Source organism: Poecilia mexicana, unplaced genomic scaffold, assembly GCF_051168715.1.
Source record: "Poecilia mexicana isolate PSO_F unplaced genomic scaffold, ASM5116871v1 scaffold_10, whole genome shotgun sequence".
Classification (NCBI taxonomy): Eukaryota; Metazoa; Chordata; class Actinopteri; order Cyprinodontiformes; family Poeciliidae; genus Poecilia; species Poecilia mexicana.
This window is the reverse complement of record NW_028263379.1, coordinates 22,466,783-22,485,833: the sequence shown is the minus strand read 5'-3', so window position 1 is coordinate 22,485,833 and position 19,051 is coordinate 22,466,783. Positions and strand designations below refer to the sequence as shown.

At 41.7% G+C, this 19,051-nt stretch overlaps 1 protein-coding gene across 1 annotated transcript in view; it reads right to left on the bottom strand.

Moving 5' to 3' along the window:
- Window positions 1-19,051, bottom strand: part of nr3c1 (nuclear receptor subfamily 3, group C, member 1 (glucocorticoid receptor)) — a 28,701-nt gene extending 9,650 nt beyond the window's left edge. Inside the window, exons 1-3 of the mRNA XM_088009660.1 lie at window positions 18,690-19,051; window positions 14,730-15,886; window positions 28-188 (exon numbers count right to left, since the gene is read on the bottom strand). Of these exons, the coding sequence (XP_087865786.1) occupies window positions 28-188; window positions 14,730-15,886 (1,318 nt within the window). The 5' untranslated portion in view covers window positions 18,690-19,051. The remainder of the gene's footprint in view (window positions 1-27; window positions 189-14,729; window positions 15,887-18,689) is intronic.

Below are 19,051 nucleotides of genomic sequence, written 5' to 3'. Positions count from 1 at the left end.
CAATAATCATCAGCGACGTTGTCGTACCTTCCACTGCTCTCTTGAAGAAGACCTTGCAGCTGCCGCAGGTGAGGACTCCATAATGGCACCCCGAGGCCTCATCAGAGCACACCAGACAGATTTTATGAGTCCCGCTCTTTCCCTGAGTCGTGGATGTCGGAGTGCCCCCTTCCTGTCTGGAGATGGAACTGAAACGTGAGAAGGGAAACAAAGACGAAGAGATTTAGCGGCTGAAAGCAGAGACCTCAAAGGAAACTTCGTTCGGTCTCCACTTGCAGCTCTAAACGCTTCAAAAAAATAAAATAAAATAAAATAAAATAAAGACAAACTTTTACTTGCAGAGACAAAGTCCCATTATGCTTTTTTTTTTTGTTAATGTAACTGTAATACATTAAGGTTTGTGGTACCATTTAAATCCAGCGGTTTCTATAAACCAGCCCGCCCTCCTTTGATCGAACCACAAGCATTTCCAGCTCCGGTCCACTCTGGTTTTGGGGGATGCATTCTTCCACGCCACCACTAGGAGATGTCAGGCTTTGCTGCAACCATGCGCCAAATGTCAACACCCCTTTCAAGCCCAGTGGCCGCAGCAAAAACAACCACACACCGAAAGGATATGGAGTCTCTGACATACAATACTGTGCATGTCTGGGTGGGTGTGCATGCTGCCTCAGTGAGCGGGTTTAAATGATAAATGTCTCTAAGCAGAGGCTCTACACACCAACAAACTTCTGCAGGGTTTGAATCGGGGACGTTTTATTCACTTTGCCATACAAAAAGAAGGCATGAAGCAGAAAAACTTTAAGACAGGAAGAATAAAAAGCTTTCTGAGCTTCACCGACAACACACAGCGGTCAGTAGATCTTCCGTGATACATGTGCAAAAAAAACATTGTTTACTCAGCTCACCAAACAATATCTGACTGTTTTATGTGCACTTCAAATTTAATGAAACCAAGAGCAACACTGTAACAAATTGGATGAATAATCTGTCAACATTTAAAAACTTGCAGCTGTAAAAGTTGCACTTTCAAACATTTTATTTTGCAAGTAAATGTGTCTCAGTTTGATTATATAAAAGTATTTTTTTTCTAGTCATCACTGCAATGCTTCAGATCCTCTCAATTCTTCCTCTCTTCAGACAATTTTTTTAGTAGATTTCAGTACATTATTCACAACTTACTCCTCCCGTACACCATCACGTAAAGTTCGCTTTGTCTTTTCTTGTACTTATTTAAAATGATCTTTTATCAAACATTAACAAAAAGGCAACTGGAAACATTCTGTATTATTTAAGTTACTTCACCACGTGTTTGTGACACAGAGAGTACAGTTTTTCCAAACAAAGCAGGTTGCCGGCCTTTACCAGGACAGCCAGAGAGGAAGACCGTCTTGGCTGCTGCAGCTTCTGGCCCATATTTGAAATCTTGTCTTTAATTATTCAGTACATTTTTAAGCACAACCTCACAAACATCTTGATTTTTTCTCTTTTTTTTGTTTCAAAGCACTCCTTTTCCCTTTTTAATTAAAAAGTGTTTATATTTCTAAAACATATTCTGCAATCGAATGTTTGAAGTGTTGCATGAGCCATATCATCGGAGACTTTTTAGGTGGAATAAAAATCAGCTATGTTGAATTAGCTGCAAAGATATTAAACAGAATTTAAATTTATTAAAACATTAACAGCCTAAGATGTTGCCCTACGGTTTTTATCTGTGCAAAACTAAAACAGACAACAGAAGCAGCTAATAACTAAACTCAAATATACGTCCAGCGTATCAAAACAAAAGAGAGGCACTGAAAAGGATCGCAGCCCCAAGAATTCAGGGAAGCCTGAATTCTTTGGTGGGTTGTAATTCAAGAGGTTACGGCTGAACGGAGGCTGGAGAATTAACCGTAAAGCCTCTGTTGTTTTCCCAGTCGGAGAAGTTGGTTCTCGATCCACTTTCGCCCTGGACTTGTTGCCCGTCGAAATTGTTGATACACGAGCGCAGAGACGGATTAGGTGGCAGCGAGCTGGCGCATCGTCTGGGGCCGACAGCGAGGGCAGTTGTCGGAGACAAATCAACATCTGTGTGCAGGGGGAGTCATAGACGGCAAGCTGTGAGCACAGGCTGGCACAGACCCACCTCTGTTGGGTCAGCCTGAACAAAGTGGTCAGTGGGAGCAAAACCTTGAGGGAGGGGCGGAGGGGTCAGCCACGCGAATAAATGAGCTATAATCTACGACTTTATCGTCGCGTGGAACTGAATTAATTAATTGCTTACGATCAAAGAGAGAAACCACAAAGCACATTCAAAGCCCTTTTTAGCTTTTAGCCGCTCTGGCCAGTGATCCGCTTCACAGAGATGAAGATAACGACGGTGGACGAAATAAAGGGGGAACCAGTTTGTCCTCTCAGTCAGCGAGGTGGTGTCGGCTTTGCTGCAGGGCTTTCAGATCCTATTACCTCACTCACAATACGCTCCCAACAACAACAACAACAACAACGACGACGACGACGACGATGACGACGAGTGCGCGCTAAATGAAGTCACCGCCGTCCAGCGCGCAAGCGGACCTCAAATTAAGCAGCTTACGTCGCAGTTATACCATCAGACACAGAATATGCAAATCTGTCTGTGTGGACCGTCGGAGGCAAACTGCTTGAAGCTGCAGAGCTCTGTGGTGAGACCAAATTTCCTCTTTCAGAAACCATCTGTATGAGTTAACGCTCGCTGTCAACAGGAAGCTCTCGCATTCCCCGAGAGTTTACTATCGGCCAGAAGATTACAGCCACTCCGAGACGGGCGTCGATTTTGTCAAGATTACCACACGGAAACGAGGCCGCTGCAGTTTGCAGCAGGGAGATCGATCACAGGTTTATATGGGGGGGGGGGGGGGGTTCGCCAACAATAATCCCAGCGCCCTGCTTCATGGTTACCTCTCCAAGAACCACAAACTTGAACTTGAATTTTGAAAAAAAATTCCACTACTTTATTTTGATGAAAATAAAGTAGTGGTAAACTGATTTTAAAAAAAAAAAAAATTATATTTTTCATATTTTCTGAGAAATCTAAATCTAAAAAGTGTGGAGTGCATTTACCTTCCTCCGCTCTGAGGTAATCTGTAGAACCACATTTTGCTACATCAGCAGAAAACTGCAAAGATGCTGAAACACTGAATTATTTAAAACCCCACCTGCTTAGAGCTGCCTAGTAGTAAGGGGAACGTTGTTCAGCATTCTTGAGGTGTATTTACTCGATGATTTTTCATTGTGGCATTATGGCATTACAACATAATGTTTACTCCTTTCAAAAACATAAAAAGCACTTTGATCTGCATTGTTCCTGAAATGCGCTCTACAAATAAACTTGACCTCAGTGTTTTAGGGTATGTCTCTACATGTTTCCCCGTCTTGGGAGAAAATATTTGCCAGTTTTTCTTTGTAAAATGTCTCAAGCTCAAACATAAGCCTGCACAGAAATAAATGCCACACATTTTGAATGTTTATTAGTAGATTATTTAGAAAACCATGTACAGTCCTTCCCTCCGCGTCACAATCATACAAAACTTTATGTTGGTCCATCACATCGCAATCCACTGAAGATGTGAGAAAACTGCAACCCAACTCCAACGTATGCTTGTCCAATGCTCGCGCTTTCAACCGTACATGTTTTAAGTGCGGCTTTCTATGCGAAGGCGACCCAACCGTCTCTCCGTCAAGCCTCTATGAGCAAACGGAGGAAGGCAGGGGACGAGCTCAAGGAAGTGCTTCTTTCCCGAGGTCAGACCAACCAAAATAGTACGGCAGGAACTGGTCTGCACGCTCTGAATCATTCTCACACGCAGAACAACAACACAGCTGCAGGGAGGGCGAGAGGAGACAGTCTGACTGTGTTCCACTTCGAAAACATCTGCAGCGTGCGCTCGCAAACGCTAAAAAGAAACGCCACGGCGCACGTTTCGCATGCGAGGACCTCGACATGCCACCTGGCAAACGTAAATGCAGTGTTCGCCTTTGTGAGCCTCTTAAGATGTCAAATGTTTTATGGCCGCGGCGTCGTTTAACGACACACGGGGCCATTAGGAAGGGAAGCATGCGACACTCCAAAGAGCCGTTGTGTTTAGACACTTCATGCAGTAGTTATGCATAGGCCACTATTAATATGTCCCTCAACACTATTGTGTGAGAGCAAGGCTGCATGCAAGTCATATTTGTCAGCATCTACTAGTTTGAAGGGAGCTGGGTGAGGCTGAATGAAGTTGTGTCATTTCTCCGTTTGTTTTTCCAGCACACGACGGTGATGAACTGACTAGAAATGATTAAACCTGCTGTGGAAACAATTAAATTGCTACTGAACTTTGCACGTGTTTATTCTATGTATATTTAGTCTACATATTTAAAAAAAACCCTAATAACCATTTAAGTAATTTACTACCGGCATGTTCTGCTGATTTTTCAGTGAACCGCTTAAGTCTTTTTTTATACAAGAACTACATTAAAATATGCAAATAAACAAATAATTCAATCCGCTGTTAAAGAAGAAGTAGAAAAAAAACATTTCATTGTCCAAAATGCAATAACGTAGCATTCCTTTAGTGTTCGCTTGAACATTGTAGCGACGGATACATCGGCAGCTAAAAAAATGAAGGCAGAAAATATTTACAGACAAACGTTTTCTTTAATCTTAATGCAAAATATATACGTAAATATATTTTTCTTTAGTGGCGCTTTTGCTTAATAATTGTTCTGAGTATGTTGTACTTTCTGCAAATTTCCTTTTTTTTCGGGACAGATTACTAAATTAGTTGCCAAATCAATTCGTCATAATTAATCATTTCAGTCCTAAGAAAAATGACAATACAACTTAACAAAGCCACTCGATTCCTACCATAAAAGAAGAAGAAATATGTGAAATGTTACAACAATATGTAAAGTTTTGTATTTCCTTTTAAAGTGACAGGGCCAGACACTATTGAACTGGTATTAACAAATGTGTGTGATAAATGATCACCTTTCATCCACAGCAGCCCTGCTGTATTTACAAACTTGTTTCGATTACCTAATTTTTTATTTTTTTATTTTTTTTGTTGCCCAAAGCAGCAGCTACTGCTTTGGCTTCAGAACCACAGGAGGAAACCGAACATGATGAAGCGAAAGAAAAACAACCCCAAAGGATCCGAGTTTCCATATTAGTTTCCTGAAGGGAGCCGTTAGTAACAGCGTAGATGGGAACCTGCTTCCTGGTCTGTAAAATGAATTGAAGGCTGTCTGCTGAGTGGAAACTTATCGTCCTTAGCTCCCCTCTTTCCCAAGTTTCACTCTGCTAACTCAACAATGACAGGGAATAAAAACAAAACAAAAAAAAAAACACAAGGAAGAGAGGCAAAACCATCAGACAGTTTGCTGCCTCTCCCAAACCTCGACACAGCAACAAATTTCCAGAGTCCTGCTTATGCTAAACCAGAACAAGAAGTAAACAGAAGAATGAAAGCGGCGGCTGCACGGGCATGCAGCGCCAGTGTGAAAGCAGCTGGAATGGCTGGCATTTGATCCGGTGCATTCACTCGGCGCCAGATGTGGGGAGGCGGGAAGGAAAGTAGGTCAGAAGAGCGAGAGCTTCGTGCAGACGCGCGGTCGCTCCCGCCATCGGCGGCCCTAATGACACGCCCACACGTGCACACACCCACACATGAATGCACGAAGACAACAAGCGTGCATCTCACACACACACCTAAACACGCAGGCTGAAGCATGGAGGTGATTTACAGCAGCTCAAGAGTTTCTGCTGACAGACAAGCTCTCTGCCCTTGGTTGCAGGGGGTGAAGATGGACAGACACAGAGAGGCCGTCACAGAGCTCCAGTGTTTTCAGTTTCCACTAACAAGAGTTGGCTTATGTCAGAGGTCCGGAGGGGGGCTGACGGAGTCCGACTTAACTGGTTAAAATGCATGAAGAACATTTTGCATCCAGATCAGCGTTTCTGCTTGTTGATTCAACAGGACTTTGACATTGAATCAGCAGCGATCAACTATTAGCTCATACCTTTATTCATTTATGTGCGGTTTAATGTTACGACACCGCATGCGAAATGGAGTTTTAGCAACAAGAAAGTGTTCAGGACAAGAAAGCACGCTCAGAGAGGCCTGAAATATTAGACGACACTGTTCAAAAACACAGTTTTGTTAAAAAAAAAACAAACAAAAAAAAAAACCCAGTAGAATGTGATCATTTCAGATAGCAGCGTTTTGTAGACAGTAACTTATGAAGCATTCGAATATTTACTAGAAGAGCCGTTCAAAGGGAGTATTGATGTGGCTCAGGGGAAGCGCTGGAAAAATCAAACCAGCTGAGTGGACCTGAACCAGTTCTGAGCGTACGGACAGAGACAGAGAGGAGACGAGGGGTGTGGCGCGGCAACATTTGCTCCTCTGACCACGCGATCAGCAGATAGCGAAAGCCGAGAACCGCCAACACTCTCACGCACGATGTGGGCTTTATATGAAAACACACAGCTATTTATAAAACCCCTACGGACCAGAAACGGCTCAATCAAACTGGATGGCGTCGGAGCGCTGCTTAAGCCACCAGGACTGCTTCATTCACAGATTTTTCTACAACGCCACCGTTCTTTCGAAGACAAAAATAATTACCAGATAATTACCAGCTCTACTACGGTATCCGGCTCGGTTGGTCGTCACGAAGCATGCGTGTTCAAGTTACTGCAAAGTCCTGGAAACGCCACAGCTGTGGAAAAACAGCCGCAGGGCCAACAAGCATACCCACATCGAAATTACAGCAACAAAAACAGTTTTTAAGATTTTTTTTTTTGTCGTTTGTTTTAAAAACTTATGTAACTTCTACGTGTTCATGCAGGTGTTTTACTGATTAAAGAAAGTCAATAACAGAAGTTGAGACAAAGCGCAATGTTTCAGCACCTGGTCGCCGGGGTGTAATCCACTTTATTATGCTTGTTTTTATCCCCCCCCTCTCTTTGAAGCTTTATTAATCAGTGAGTCAGTCAGTTTCTCAGAGCATACTCGGTATTCCCGTGTGAGAAACACCCTGGAGTTCTCCCACCACAGTGAGATCTCTGGCTTGTCCAGGCACCTCGTCTGGCGGCCTAATTCCAGACGGCAGCAGGATCTCACTTACTGCGACTCTCCGCTTCGGCATTGCTGCCTTTCAGCAGACACTTCTCAAACCATCTGCTGTTTTCCGTCAGTGGTTTTGTTAAATAAAAAGGAAACGTCTGAATTCATAGAAGGCCCCGTTAGATATACCTGATCAGTAATGTTGATGCAGTTGCAGGGGGGGGTAAAGCGATATTGTTTCCAATAAATACATAATAAAAAACAATACTATTTATAGAAGCAGGAGCTAAATTGCAAATAAATAATAGGTGATAATATTATTTAAGTCTAATTTTTCATTTTCGTCACTCATCCCATCTGTACAGGAGAGAGACGGTGTTATTCCATGTAATTAATAAAACGATCAACAGAGGGAGGAATAAACTCAATCCATGACCCGGCTACTGAAGGACATTATGAAAAATGCTGAGGATACATTTACGGTTTATAGATCAATAGACATTAAGTACAAAGTCATGACCCTGTTTGATGCAATCACTAAACTCACATTAAATGCTGATCTTTTTAAATGGTTTAAAGAAGCTTTTGGACAACATTCTTCTCTGTAGCATTAAAAAGATCGGAGTTTTTAAATGCTAGGGTTAGGAAACATGGGATAATGTTGATAACAAATACTTCCAATGTTGAACTACAGGTGATTAAATGCAGTCCAAGTCTTTTAGTCCTCCGGTTTAACACCAGCAGTTAGCTAAAGAACAGATGCTGACTTGTGTATCAACTTGGGTTGTTTTCACAGCGGGTATAATGGTAGGCTTGGTTCAATTTGGAACCAAAATTCCAACATTTGTTACATTTTCAGCTGGTGCGGTTTGATTTCATACTGTACCGAGTCAAAGGAACCAAACCCTTTAAAAAACCTGTTCCCCTCCTCGTCTGTGGCGGCGTTTCACCAAGAACCATCAAAGAAAATGACCCAAAAGGCTCCGAAAAAGACACAGAGCCAACTTCCTTCTTCACAAGATAGATATAAAAAAAATTGATTTTAGCTATTGTAAGAGTTCTCTTTTGTCTTTAGCAAAAGACCGCAAGACATTTTTAACGCTAGCTCTAGACACGCGTGTGTGTGTGTGTGTGTTTTGGTTGTATGTACTTAGAAACCCCTGCACTTTGTCCACTTTCTGCTTTTGAAGCGGTCTCCGGTCCGCTTGCCGTTCATATACATGGATCCGCATCGCACCAGAGTTCACTTCGACCTGACACCTAAGCTTTTAGGAGGACTTTCTTTAGTCTGCATCAAAGCTCGATTGCGCATTCACTCCTCCCCGAACCGAACTTTCGAGGCAAACAAACCAGTTTGGTGAAAAGCGGACTAAACAGGGCTGGTGTGAATGCACTCTGCTTTCATAACTTTACCAGACAAAGTCCAGCTAAAGTACTTATAGCCCTATTAAAAAGCAACCATTATTTAATTTTGTGTATCTGTAATGATGCGTTTGTTGGTACATAAAGTCTAACCAATACTTTTAAAGCAATATTTTGCTTAAACAGAAAAAAATCCTCCAGACTAATTCAAGATGGGGTCTTGTATTATCAAGTAGATGCAGTTGGCGCTGTTTACCTTTTAAAGACTGCTGCAGGCTTGTACAATGCATAGTAATATAACTTAAACAATAGCAGACAAGCCTGAAGTTGGTTGAGGTAGGTAGGGAATGTGCTTTAGTTACTTGATCTTGTGTAAAAAACCTGAGGCGACAAGCATTGTGAAGTGAAAACTCTTGTGAACTGCACTGAATGAGTAACCGCACTAACGCACTATACAGGCTGCCTATTCATGTAGCAGTAATACAGAGGTTGTTGTCCTAATTACATCAATAAAAACAGCCGAACACATAAAACACGAGATTCAGCTACTGCTTCATGAAAGTCAATGAAACCACAAGCAGTTCGGCTAAAACTACGCCTTTTAGCTACCGCTAACCCACCATCAGGACGTCGCATCCTTACAGATGAGGTTGTTCTTTGTTAAGTTTTAAGCAGCTGTTCTCTGGTTCATTAACAATTTACCACGTTGTTTCAGCTCCACTTAAATATTTAGAGGTATTGGCCCCAAAACTGAACTGATGCTGGAAATACAAGATGAACGGAAACCTCTGGAATAAGGACGGCCACAAGGATGCGCATGAAAAACATGCAGTGGCAGTCTAATGTAAAAATAAAGCTTTGGTGAAAGAAGTTGGTTGCATGGTGACACCCTTTTTAGAAGCACATTATGATTCATTTTCAGCTTCATTTGTTAGGGGTTTGTTTGGGTCCCGCAGCCTGACTTGGTGACATTTCCCCACTGCAAGGTTCTCCAAATATCCCCAGTAATGAAGACATTTCTACACACAACTTTTGTCAGGTGACTCCTCAGACTTTGTGTTAGTTTTACCTCTGGATTCAGCTAAGCCATTGCAAAACCTTAAATTTTCTTCTTAAGTCAATCTGTTGTTGAGACGGTTTCATATTTGCAGTCCCCAGTGGTTTCTGTAAGCCAAAGTCCCTCTTTATCCTCAGGTTACTTGCAGACATGAACGTTTGGCGTGAAAAGCTACTGGCATTTCGACCTACAAATTGTTCTACCCGCTGAGACAAAACGTCTAGTTTCGGAGCCTGGTTCTAACCGTAACCCGGTTTCCCCAAAAGGTTCCTGGTGCAGAGGTTTTTGTTTTTGAAGAAAAAGTTTCAGTCAAACAAAAGCAGAGATTACAGCAGATTTCGTCCTATCAAGGCAATTTGCATTTTTAACCTGTTAAAACTACCTGTGTGTTGTGATCAGCCCTCCTTGTCGAGTTAATGTCTCAAATTTTCTCCAATTATTGATGATGTGCATGCTAGGCAATTCTTTTGCACTTTGTACAGCGAGTTTATTTGGATTCTTTGTAAACTTTGTAACACCCACATTAAGTTGCAAACGTTTGCAAATAATTCTTCATTTTTTGAGGCTCAAAAAGCTGGTATTGTAACAGAGGCGTGTAAAGTTTGTGTAAAAGCTTTGCATGCTGCTGCAACAGTATGCCGAGGCAACACCATGCTGCTTTTGTCTGCATGTGCAGGAAGCCAGCTTTATAAGAGCTCACCAATATAAAACACTTAATTAAAAAAAAAAAAAAAAAAAAAGCCCCCAAGACTTCCTGAAGACTCATGGTAGTGATCAAGCCTGAATTTACAGACCAAATAACCCGCAGCGCTTTGTCTCTTTAATAAATATTCAAAACAGGTCTGCAGGGGCTGGGGAGGAAATGCCTTCCCCACAAACAACGGTTAGCAAACACAGGCCTAATAAAGAGCCGGGATCTTGCAGGGGAATTCGGTTTCGGCGTGTTTTAGCAGTTCCTCGCAGGTATTTCTTTTCACGACAACTCAGATTCAATCAGGTCGCCTCACATCGTCGAACCAGTTAGCCCGTGATCAGGGTGTGTATTCCACCAAAAATAGTAACAAAGCTGACATTTCCCAGAGCAAAGGATTCTTTTTTATGTGTAAATAAGGGCTTTGTAAGTCATACTGCTAAAACAACAACAAAACAAAAAAACAAAATAACTATGAGAGAAATAATTGTTTACTGGGGTAACTTTGAGTCACTCCTTCACAGAGTAACCATGTCAGAGTCTGAGGTTACGGCAGGTCGGTTACTCAGTACCAAGCAAGGACATATTTAGTAGGAAGAAGGTGCAGCACTGCTTGTGAAACTGAAGAGGAAAGCCTGACAGAAACCCCCTGATGACCCTCAAGCCATTTCAGCCTTCGAGCCTCAGGATGGAGAAATGCCCCAATAAAAACAAACTTCCCCTCATTCCACACATGTAAATGCGTGAACTTGCGCCCTGATATGTTTGACAGGGCAAACAGCCACACGCCCACTGTTAATTCAGCCTCACACCACACACAGGCGTAAGCCTAAGCTTAAACACAAACACACACCTACTCGGAACACAAAGACAGGGCGGTCTGAGCTGCACGTTAGGAGAAGATGAGGTGTATCTTATGTCTCTCTGCCCATCTGTTCCTGGTCACCTTGCAATCATACAGATGTCGGCGAGGAGTGAAGGTGGAGCCGAGAATAAGCAAAGCAAACCACAATGTTAAGAGGAGGCCCTTTGGCGTGCAAACGCTAAGTTGATCGCTCCCTGTCAGATACTAAACCAGACAGGCGTGAATGTGAGAGCGACACAAACACGAGAACTGGTCGTTTCCACATGATGCCTCCTTCCTAACACTTTAAAGGGCAACTAAGTAATAAAGCTATGAAAGATGCATTGTTTGAGGGGGTTTTGGAGGGGTTTAAATACTGACTATATGAAAAAACTGCAGCAGAAATGTCAATGCGTCGCTTCTGAAACAAGTACAGGAACAATGAGACGCTTTCATCCTTCAATACATCCAAAGAATTTTAATCTTATAGGACATGCATGAGTGATCTCTGAAGGTCATAATTTGTTCGTTCTACTTGTTAAACCAAGTGTGGCCATTGCACATGCTTTTGAGATGACACATGGATCAAATCTGTAAAAAAAACTCAGGAAAATCTAAGAAAGAGAGAGAAAAAAGGATTTATTTTAGCTTCCAACTAATAATAAATTACTGCGACAACAGACGACTGCGTAGTGGAGCAGGGACGCACCATAAACAAGCAGACGTCCCTTTAGGCTGCTGCAAAAGTTAACAAAGTCACTGAGATCAAAGTAGGACTCCCCCTTTAAAAATGCTCATCTTTCCCCTGATTGCTTGTAAGGAACCTCTCACCAAGCAAGTTCAGTCGGTTCATTATCTTATTTGCGCAGGTTCTTTTCTCTGTGACGACGACGGCTTTATCTGTCGTCAAGCTGAAACTCCAAAACCCAACCAGATATTTGCAGACCTTCAAAATAAACACTGCAATCTTTCACATTACATTCAACAAATGTTACAAAACAAACAATTTCTAGTAGGGATGCGCAGAATTTAGAGGCCTATTTTCTATCTCCAGGTTTCCTAAAAAATAAATAAATAAATAAATCTCTTTAAAGTTATAGTGAGTTTGAATTGGCATAGCAATGTCAGTGTGCGCAATATTATTACCTCAAAGGATTGCTTGGATGAAATATTGGGCAGGATATTTTACAATAGCATAATACCTTCACATTTCTATATATATTTGGTTAGCTAAATATACTAACTTCTCTTAAAGTTATGTAACGTTTACAAAATACTTTTTTTTTTAAAATATTTGTTAAAATGGTCACTATGTTGTGACAGTATAGTATGTGATAGCTCCTTCATCTTTCCCCTGATCTAATACTCTTCTGGAAAATGCACGGCTCCCGACCCAAAACAACCAATCGGAGCCAGGAGGAAGTTTTTAACACCATCTATCAACTTTGTGCACCGCTGCTCAGTGTGCTAATGGCCTAGAAATAACTTGCCTCCAGGAAAACTGCTTATCCACTGTCATCGGTTAGCCATGCTAGCTAGCCTTAGCATTTGTGACAGGCTACTTAATATCACACTGATACTGAAAGTAAGTTACCCTCAGTAACACTGAGTGGTAACACTTGCAGAAGCGGTGGTGCTTCTGCAAGGTGCATTAGCTGACTGGGATAAGGACTCGTCTGAGTCGGATGAATTACTGTCACTAGTTTATTTTTTTATTATTTCCTCTTCAGTTTACCACACCAAATTTATTCCAAACATGTTCATATGAACATGATAAAACAAACATCTGTTTTTAAGTGATCTTTGACTGGAAATTAAGCCATTCAACTAACAGAATATGATTTTTCTTTTGCACAGATATATTATAGCATTTACATTTTAGTTCTTATGCGTTTCTCTAACTTAAGAATATTAAAGGTTTTTTAAAAATAAAAATAAAAAAAAGATAGAGAAAGAATATAGATAAAATGGACAAACAAACAACATGCATTTGATAATCACATTGTGAGTCTGGTTATTCAGCTCCGTCTGGGCTGAACTATAAATAGCATCACTACCATCACAACTAACAATTGTTTTAAATGCTTCTATTTTTGTACGAGCTTCTTATAACGGGAAGAACTATTTTACTTTTCTTGCCTTGTTCTGTCATTTCGAAGCAGCACAAAGACAGCAAACAGCAACAAGCAATTATGACACATAAACCATTTCACTGCACAGGGGTTACGTAAGCCGAGCAAACAATCAATCAGCAGCCAACGGTTACAGAGCATGACGACACCCGTCCAGAAGCATGCAACGAATCTTTCCAGGTGTCGCCCGTCTTTCAATAAAACTTAGGAGAATGAAAAAGCAAACCTTTAAAAGCTGGCATCATGCATTTCAGGACAAAACGCTTATTGAAATACTGCAAGAAACTTCTCTTATCAAAAGTAGTGGCGGGTTTAGAAGGCAGAGTGAAAGAAGTCAGTACAACTTTGCAGATGAGGGATAGCTGTGGATAAAGTTTAACCTGACAGCTAAATGTTTCTTAAACCACCTTCTTGCAGCTTTATTAACAATTTATCAAGTTATTTCACTTCCACTCAAATATTTAGTGGTACCAACCCCAACATAAGCTCGACTGCCCAGTTCAGGAAGGGGCCGATGACCACTAACCGGTTTTTAAAATCTCAAGTTGAAATTTGCCATCGTACCGCTCCCACAGCTTGTGCCGAGAACGTTTCTGAGACCAGAGATTTCTCCGGCGTTGAGAGACGCAGAACTACCTCTCCACCGCACACTGCCAGTCAGCTGGCAGAAAGAAAGCTGCTAGACTTTTCCCATGCTCACAGCAGAAAAGTGACATTGTTTCCAACAGGGCTACTATCGACAACAGTCTGACTAACTAAAACTGGATTAATCAACCCATTTCAAAAACGCGCCTTAATAAGCACTTAAAACTTACGCCTAATTTTTACATGTTATTTTTTGGATTTTTGCTGAAGCCTTTGTGTCACTATCAATGTCTAATGATCAATAGGTTGCCTTATTTTAGCAGCACTTTGTCCTCTTATGGTTGTGTTTTTCAGCTTTGGCATAATTCACCTCAATTCAACTCCTTAAAGCACAGCAAGCCTCACAACATCTGAAATCCCTGCCTGGATTAAGGCCAAACTCTCCTTATATGCACAGTTTGATGACAAAGGAGCTGGAGCTAAGACAAACATTTTGATTTCAATTACTTAAACCACAAGAAGCCACTTTTGGGCTTTTTTTTTTTATTAAAATTTTGCACAAAAAAAAGGCTAAATATAATGTATTTATTGTCAATCCATATTACAGGTCAGAGCTAAAGCATAAAGAACAAAGATATTTCCTCCAAAAACTAATTAAAACAGAGAAGTCAACAGAAGAAACAATGAATGGATCACTTTACAAATGTAAGACCGTGGAGGTAATTTAAGACCTTGTATGGAAATATGTTTCAAGAGTTTGCATAAACTCTTTATTATACAGCGACATACTCACACTGGCCTATGCTATGACACAACTGGGCCTCATTTTAGTCACTATCATCTAAAGTGACTAAAATGACTTTTAGTTCTTCTACAAGAAGAACTAAAATTTCTGTACTGTAATGACTTGCTGTTAAACACTAACATTATCACTATTTTATCTTCTAAAGGTTATGCAGGATTAAATCAAACATTTATTTACCTGGCAAAGCTGGAGGAGAAGGAGGGAGAGCTTGAGAAAACCTCACTGGCCCTGCGCATTGCTGAGCTGTCGCCCTGGTTCCGGTTCCAGGCTCCACTGATGGTCGTTACTGGGAGGAACAAGCCAGACACGGGTTTCTGGTCCTTCTCCTGCAGAGCGTCGCTGTTTCTGGCGTTGATTCCAAAGTGGAAGCTCTGGCCCCCCGACGTGCTCACCCCACAGATAGAGATGGGGCTCGAGCCGCTCATTTGACAATACCCCGAAGACGTCTTCTCCTTCTTAATCACGCCCGGTGTGCAGAGCTGGATGAAGTCGGTATCTTTTTCTTTCTTCACCACGGCGGGAAAAGTGGTTGTAGGGGTCAAAGAAGGAGACTTGGACTTGGACTCAAGTGGGCTTGACGCCTTGCTGCTGTTGCAAACACTGGCGAGCGCCCCGGTGGTGCCGACGCTCTCGACCACGGAGGGTTTCACGTCCCTCTCGGTTGCCCCGTCTGCGAGCAAAGAATCGTCTGCCAGCGTGGACAAGAAGGCGTCATCGTCCCCCACGTAAAAATCGGAGGGGGATGCGGTGAGGTCAAACTCCTGAAGGAGATCCAGACTGGTTTCGTTGAACAGTTTCTGGTTCATGTCCACGTCTTTGCCGATGTGGTCAAAGGCGTGGTCCAGATCGTTGGGGTCCTGCTCGCCTTTATCCATGGAGAAATCCTCCGTTTTCACAGCAAATAGGTTGGGATCCGACCCCCCGATGAGGGAGTCCATGGAGGACTGGGTAATGTCTGCCATGCTGGCATCCAACTGGGGCAGGACCTGATGCCCAAAGGTGTTGAAAGTCTGCGTCTGGAACAAGTGCAGCTCTTCAGGCCTCTGATCTTTGGTCAGGCCCCTGGTTTCTGAACTGTCAACCGAGGAACCGATCGTGGCAGGGGCTGAGGCAAGCTCCTCTGGAAGTGGGCTGTTGCTGAGGCCGTTGGTCACCTGTCCAGGCTGCATTAATGGGCTGGATGGAAGAACGACAGAAGGAGGAGAGGTGATGGACATGGCACTGTGAGGAGCCACCTTTAGAAGACCTCCCTCCTCAGGGCTTTCAGTGTAGACCAGTTTGCTTAGATGGTCATTTCTTCTGTACGCTATCTTCTTCACTCCACCTTGATCCATCTTTTGATTTGGGGAAGAAAAGACACTGTTAGAATCCCACTTCACGGTAATTTGTGAATTTAACTATCCAGATAGCTGGAAAATACACAAACAACATAACTCTAGATATGATAGCATCAATCTCACAGAGATTCTACAAAACAATGGCAATCTACAAACATAAAAATCTGCCCAGACATCAAGTTTTCTGAAATGAATCCGTAAGCCCCGTCTGTTTGCTATCTGAGAAAAAAATAAATAAAAAATCAAAGGCAAAGCCTGAAGGCTTAGATGCCTTCTTGGACTCAAAAGTATGGTCTGTCAGCTAATTTAAGGGTAACAAGAACATGTGTGGACATGCCAAGAATAAACAAACAGGTTCCTACAGACAGATTATGCTGTTTGCTGAAGGTTTGGACATGATTCAAACTGTATTATACAATCAACTATGCGGCCTGCAAGGGCACAGATTTTACATAGGTCAGCATTTTTGCAAGGCTTTATAATTCCTCTCATCTATTTTCAAAATGTCATACTTTTTAAGTTGCTTTTGGTCACAGGCATCAAGATATACTGGGGTTTTTCACAGAGATGCCAGAGAAACTATATTTGTTCGCCGGCTATACGGAACATGAAGCAAAACAGCTTTCCCCTCCCTCACATGTTGCTGCCAATTGTTGGTCAGCTTGTGTTAAAAAACATTCCTACGTTTCTCCCACGTCGCCCCAGTTTAAAAATATTTCTTATCACTAAAGCAAGGACAGGCAGGCACGGTGTGGAAACCAAAGGAGCAGCATGCGTCGTTCGTATTAAGGTGACGCCGTTGTAGAAGGTGAGAAACTAAAACTGGCAGATCCCGTAAGCAGCTGCCTGCAGGCTGGGCACCCGAGCAGATAGCCTGAGTGAGTGAACAGCTATATTGGCTTGCTACAGTGTTACTACCGTATAAAAAGCAGAATAATAATAATAATAATAAAAAAACAGGTGATATTCTGCATAATAAGCATGGTTACCTGAAAATATATTTTGATGGAATGGGCGTTTTATTCTACGTTCTGGTTTAAATTGCTCTCTTTTACAAAGTCACATGAAACTAAATGGTTTAGGTAGCATTAATATGACTGTAATAATAACCTGTGAGTTAGTTTTCTTTGCTAGAAATAAAAATAAATAATTACAATAATCATCTTTGTTTAAAATGTTAGTATGACTGACAGGATGCCATAAAGCAATGATGTTTTTACCTACCAGGTAGGAGGAGGACTATAATAAACATTAAAATCTCTCCAGTTATCAGATTTCCCAATATTTCCATAGTTTTTAGGGTAAAAAAAATAATAAAATAAAAAATCAGCAACTAAAGCCTAACAAAAGCATTTGTGGATAGGCTCCAGAGCAAGGTCTCCCAAAAACTGGCTCTGCTGTGTTTTCAAGCGACTTAAGCAGTTTGCAGGGATCTTGTTATCCACTCTGTGGGCGTAACCTTTGAGCAATGCATATCAGATCTTGTACATTTTATCTGTGGCAGAAGTCAGGACCCCCCCATTCTGGGTCATGGGGGTCTTGAGGTGATTAGGATATTTCTTAAACTGGAAAAAGAAAAAAAGAATGTGGTTGATGTATTGATAAACTAAAAAAAATATGAGAGTTCTTAATTTTGATTCATTCAATTAATTTTTTATGTGTATTTATTTTTATGTCTTTGTGGACCATGCATCTGTTAAATAAATCAATCATCAATCAATAGAAAAAAAGCAATAGGATCAGTAATTGACTTGATGATCACTAATCAAAACCAATAATGAGGAAATAGGTCAATTCCAATCTAGTACAAATTTCTTACAGCATCTTTTATAATATTTTTAAATATTTATTACAAGAGTCAAAAAGAGATTAAAACAGCACATGCAGAAATGTATGAACTGTTTGTTTTATTTTGCCCTTGGCTTATTAGCTTTACTTAGACACTTTATAGAGCCGTATTCTGGGTCATAAACCATTGTTAATTATGTTATAGGCCAGAGACCTATTGGTTAGCCATCATCTGCTTCATTACGTGTGTTTGGTCATTACAGTTTTGCGGATGTACTGTATTAGAAGCTGGTTGGTTAATTTGCATTTCCTGGCTGTGCAGCAGCCTGGTAGTAAACAATGTGCATCACCATGTATTGATATTTCTTGGTAGTCTTCATGTTTTTACCTTTTATAATTTCGAATTTCTTTCACCTCTGAGACGGAATCCACAAAATGTAATCTATGTAAACATCAACTCTGCGCCAGATCTCATCTCTTTGTAAATGTATTTCCTCCAAACAACTTTCCAGCAGGAGCTGTTAATCACACCAAGCACTGGAGCAAGGCCCAGGGCCTCTGGATCCTTTTGGACCCTCATCCCACTATGCATATTCAGCGGTCCTTACGACAGCATGGCTGAATGGCTGGGTGAACAGCGGAGACACCCCCCCTCCCGTGGCGTTTGACAGTTAGCTTAGGCTATTTGACGTTAGTTTGCAAAATAATTACAAACGTTCAGACACCTATCCCCATGCATTACACACTAATCATAACAAACCTAAACAATAAGGATTCAGCTACCAATTTAACGCAAAGATCATTAAATGTCACCGAAATCCAAGATGAGCTACTGTTAGCATTTTGCGAACTGCTAGCATGCTAGGCTGCAGAGTGGCTAAGAGTTAAAGTGGCTACATTTCGAGGGGCTAAAGGCTATCACAGGCATTGTAAGTGCATGTCTAGCTACTATTAAGTTATGTTAGTGTATTTAATCGTATGCAATAAATATAATAAAAACTATCATATTTACCCTTGATATGACAGGCTGCTAATAAGAGTCCACAGGTCATCAGTCAACATTGTTTTGGTTGAAAGTGGCAGTTCACAACACGCTGACTGATTCTGTTACTCCCCACTCGTCGTATCGTCGCTACATGACTACACCAAACAGCAGCACTCGTGAATCTGGGTGTGTTCTGTCTGCTTTTCAGTTTCCCGGGTCCGATTTTGCAGTGAGTAGTCATGCAAAAATGTCACACTGCCTGAGCTGCGCTGCTAGCCACTGGGAAAGTAGGTGCTAACCTCCAGGAAAAACATACAAAATGGAGATCAAGGCAAGGCAGCTCCAGCGATGACCAGCTTTCAGGGAGCAGCTCCGCCACCTGCTGGTCG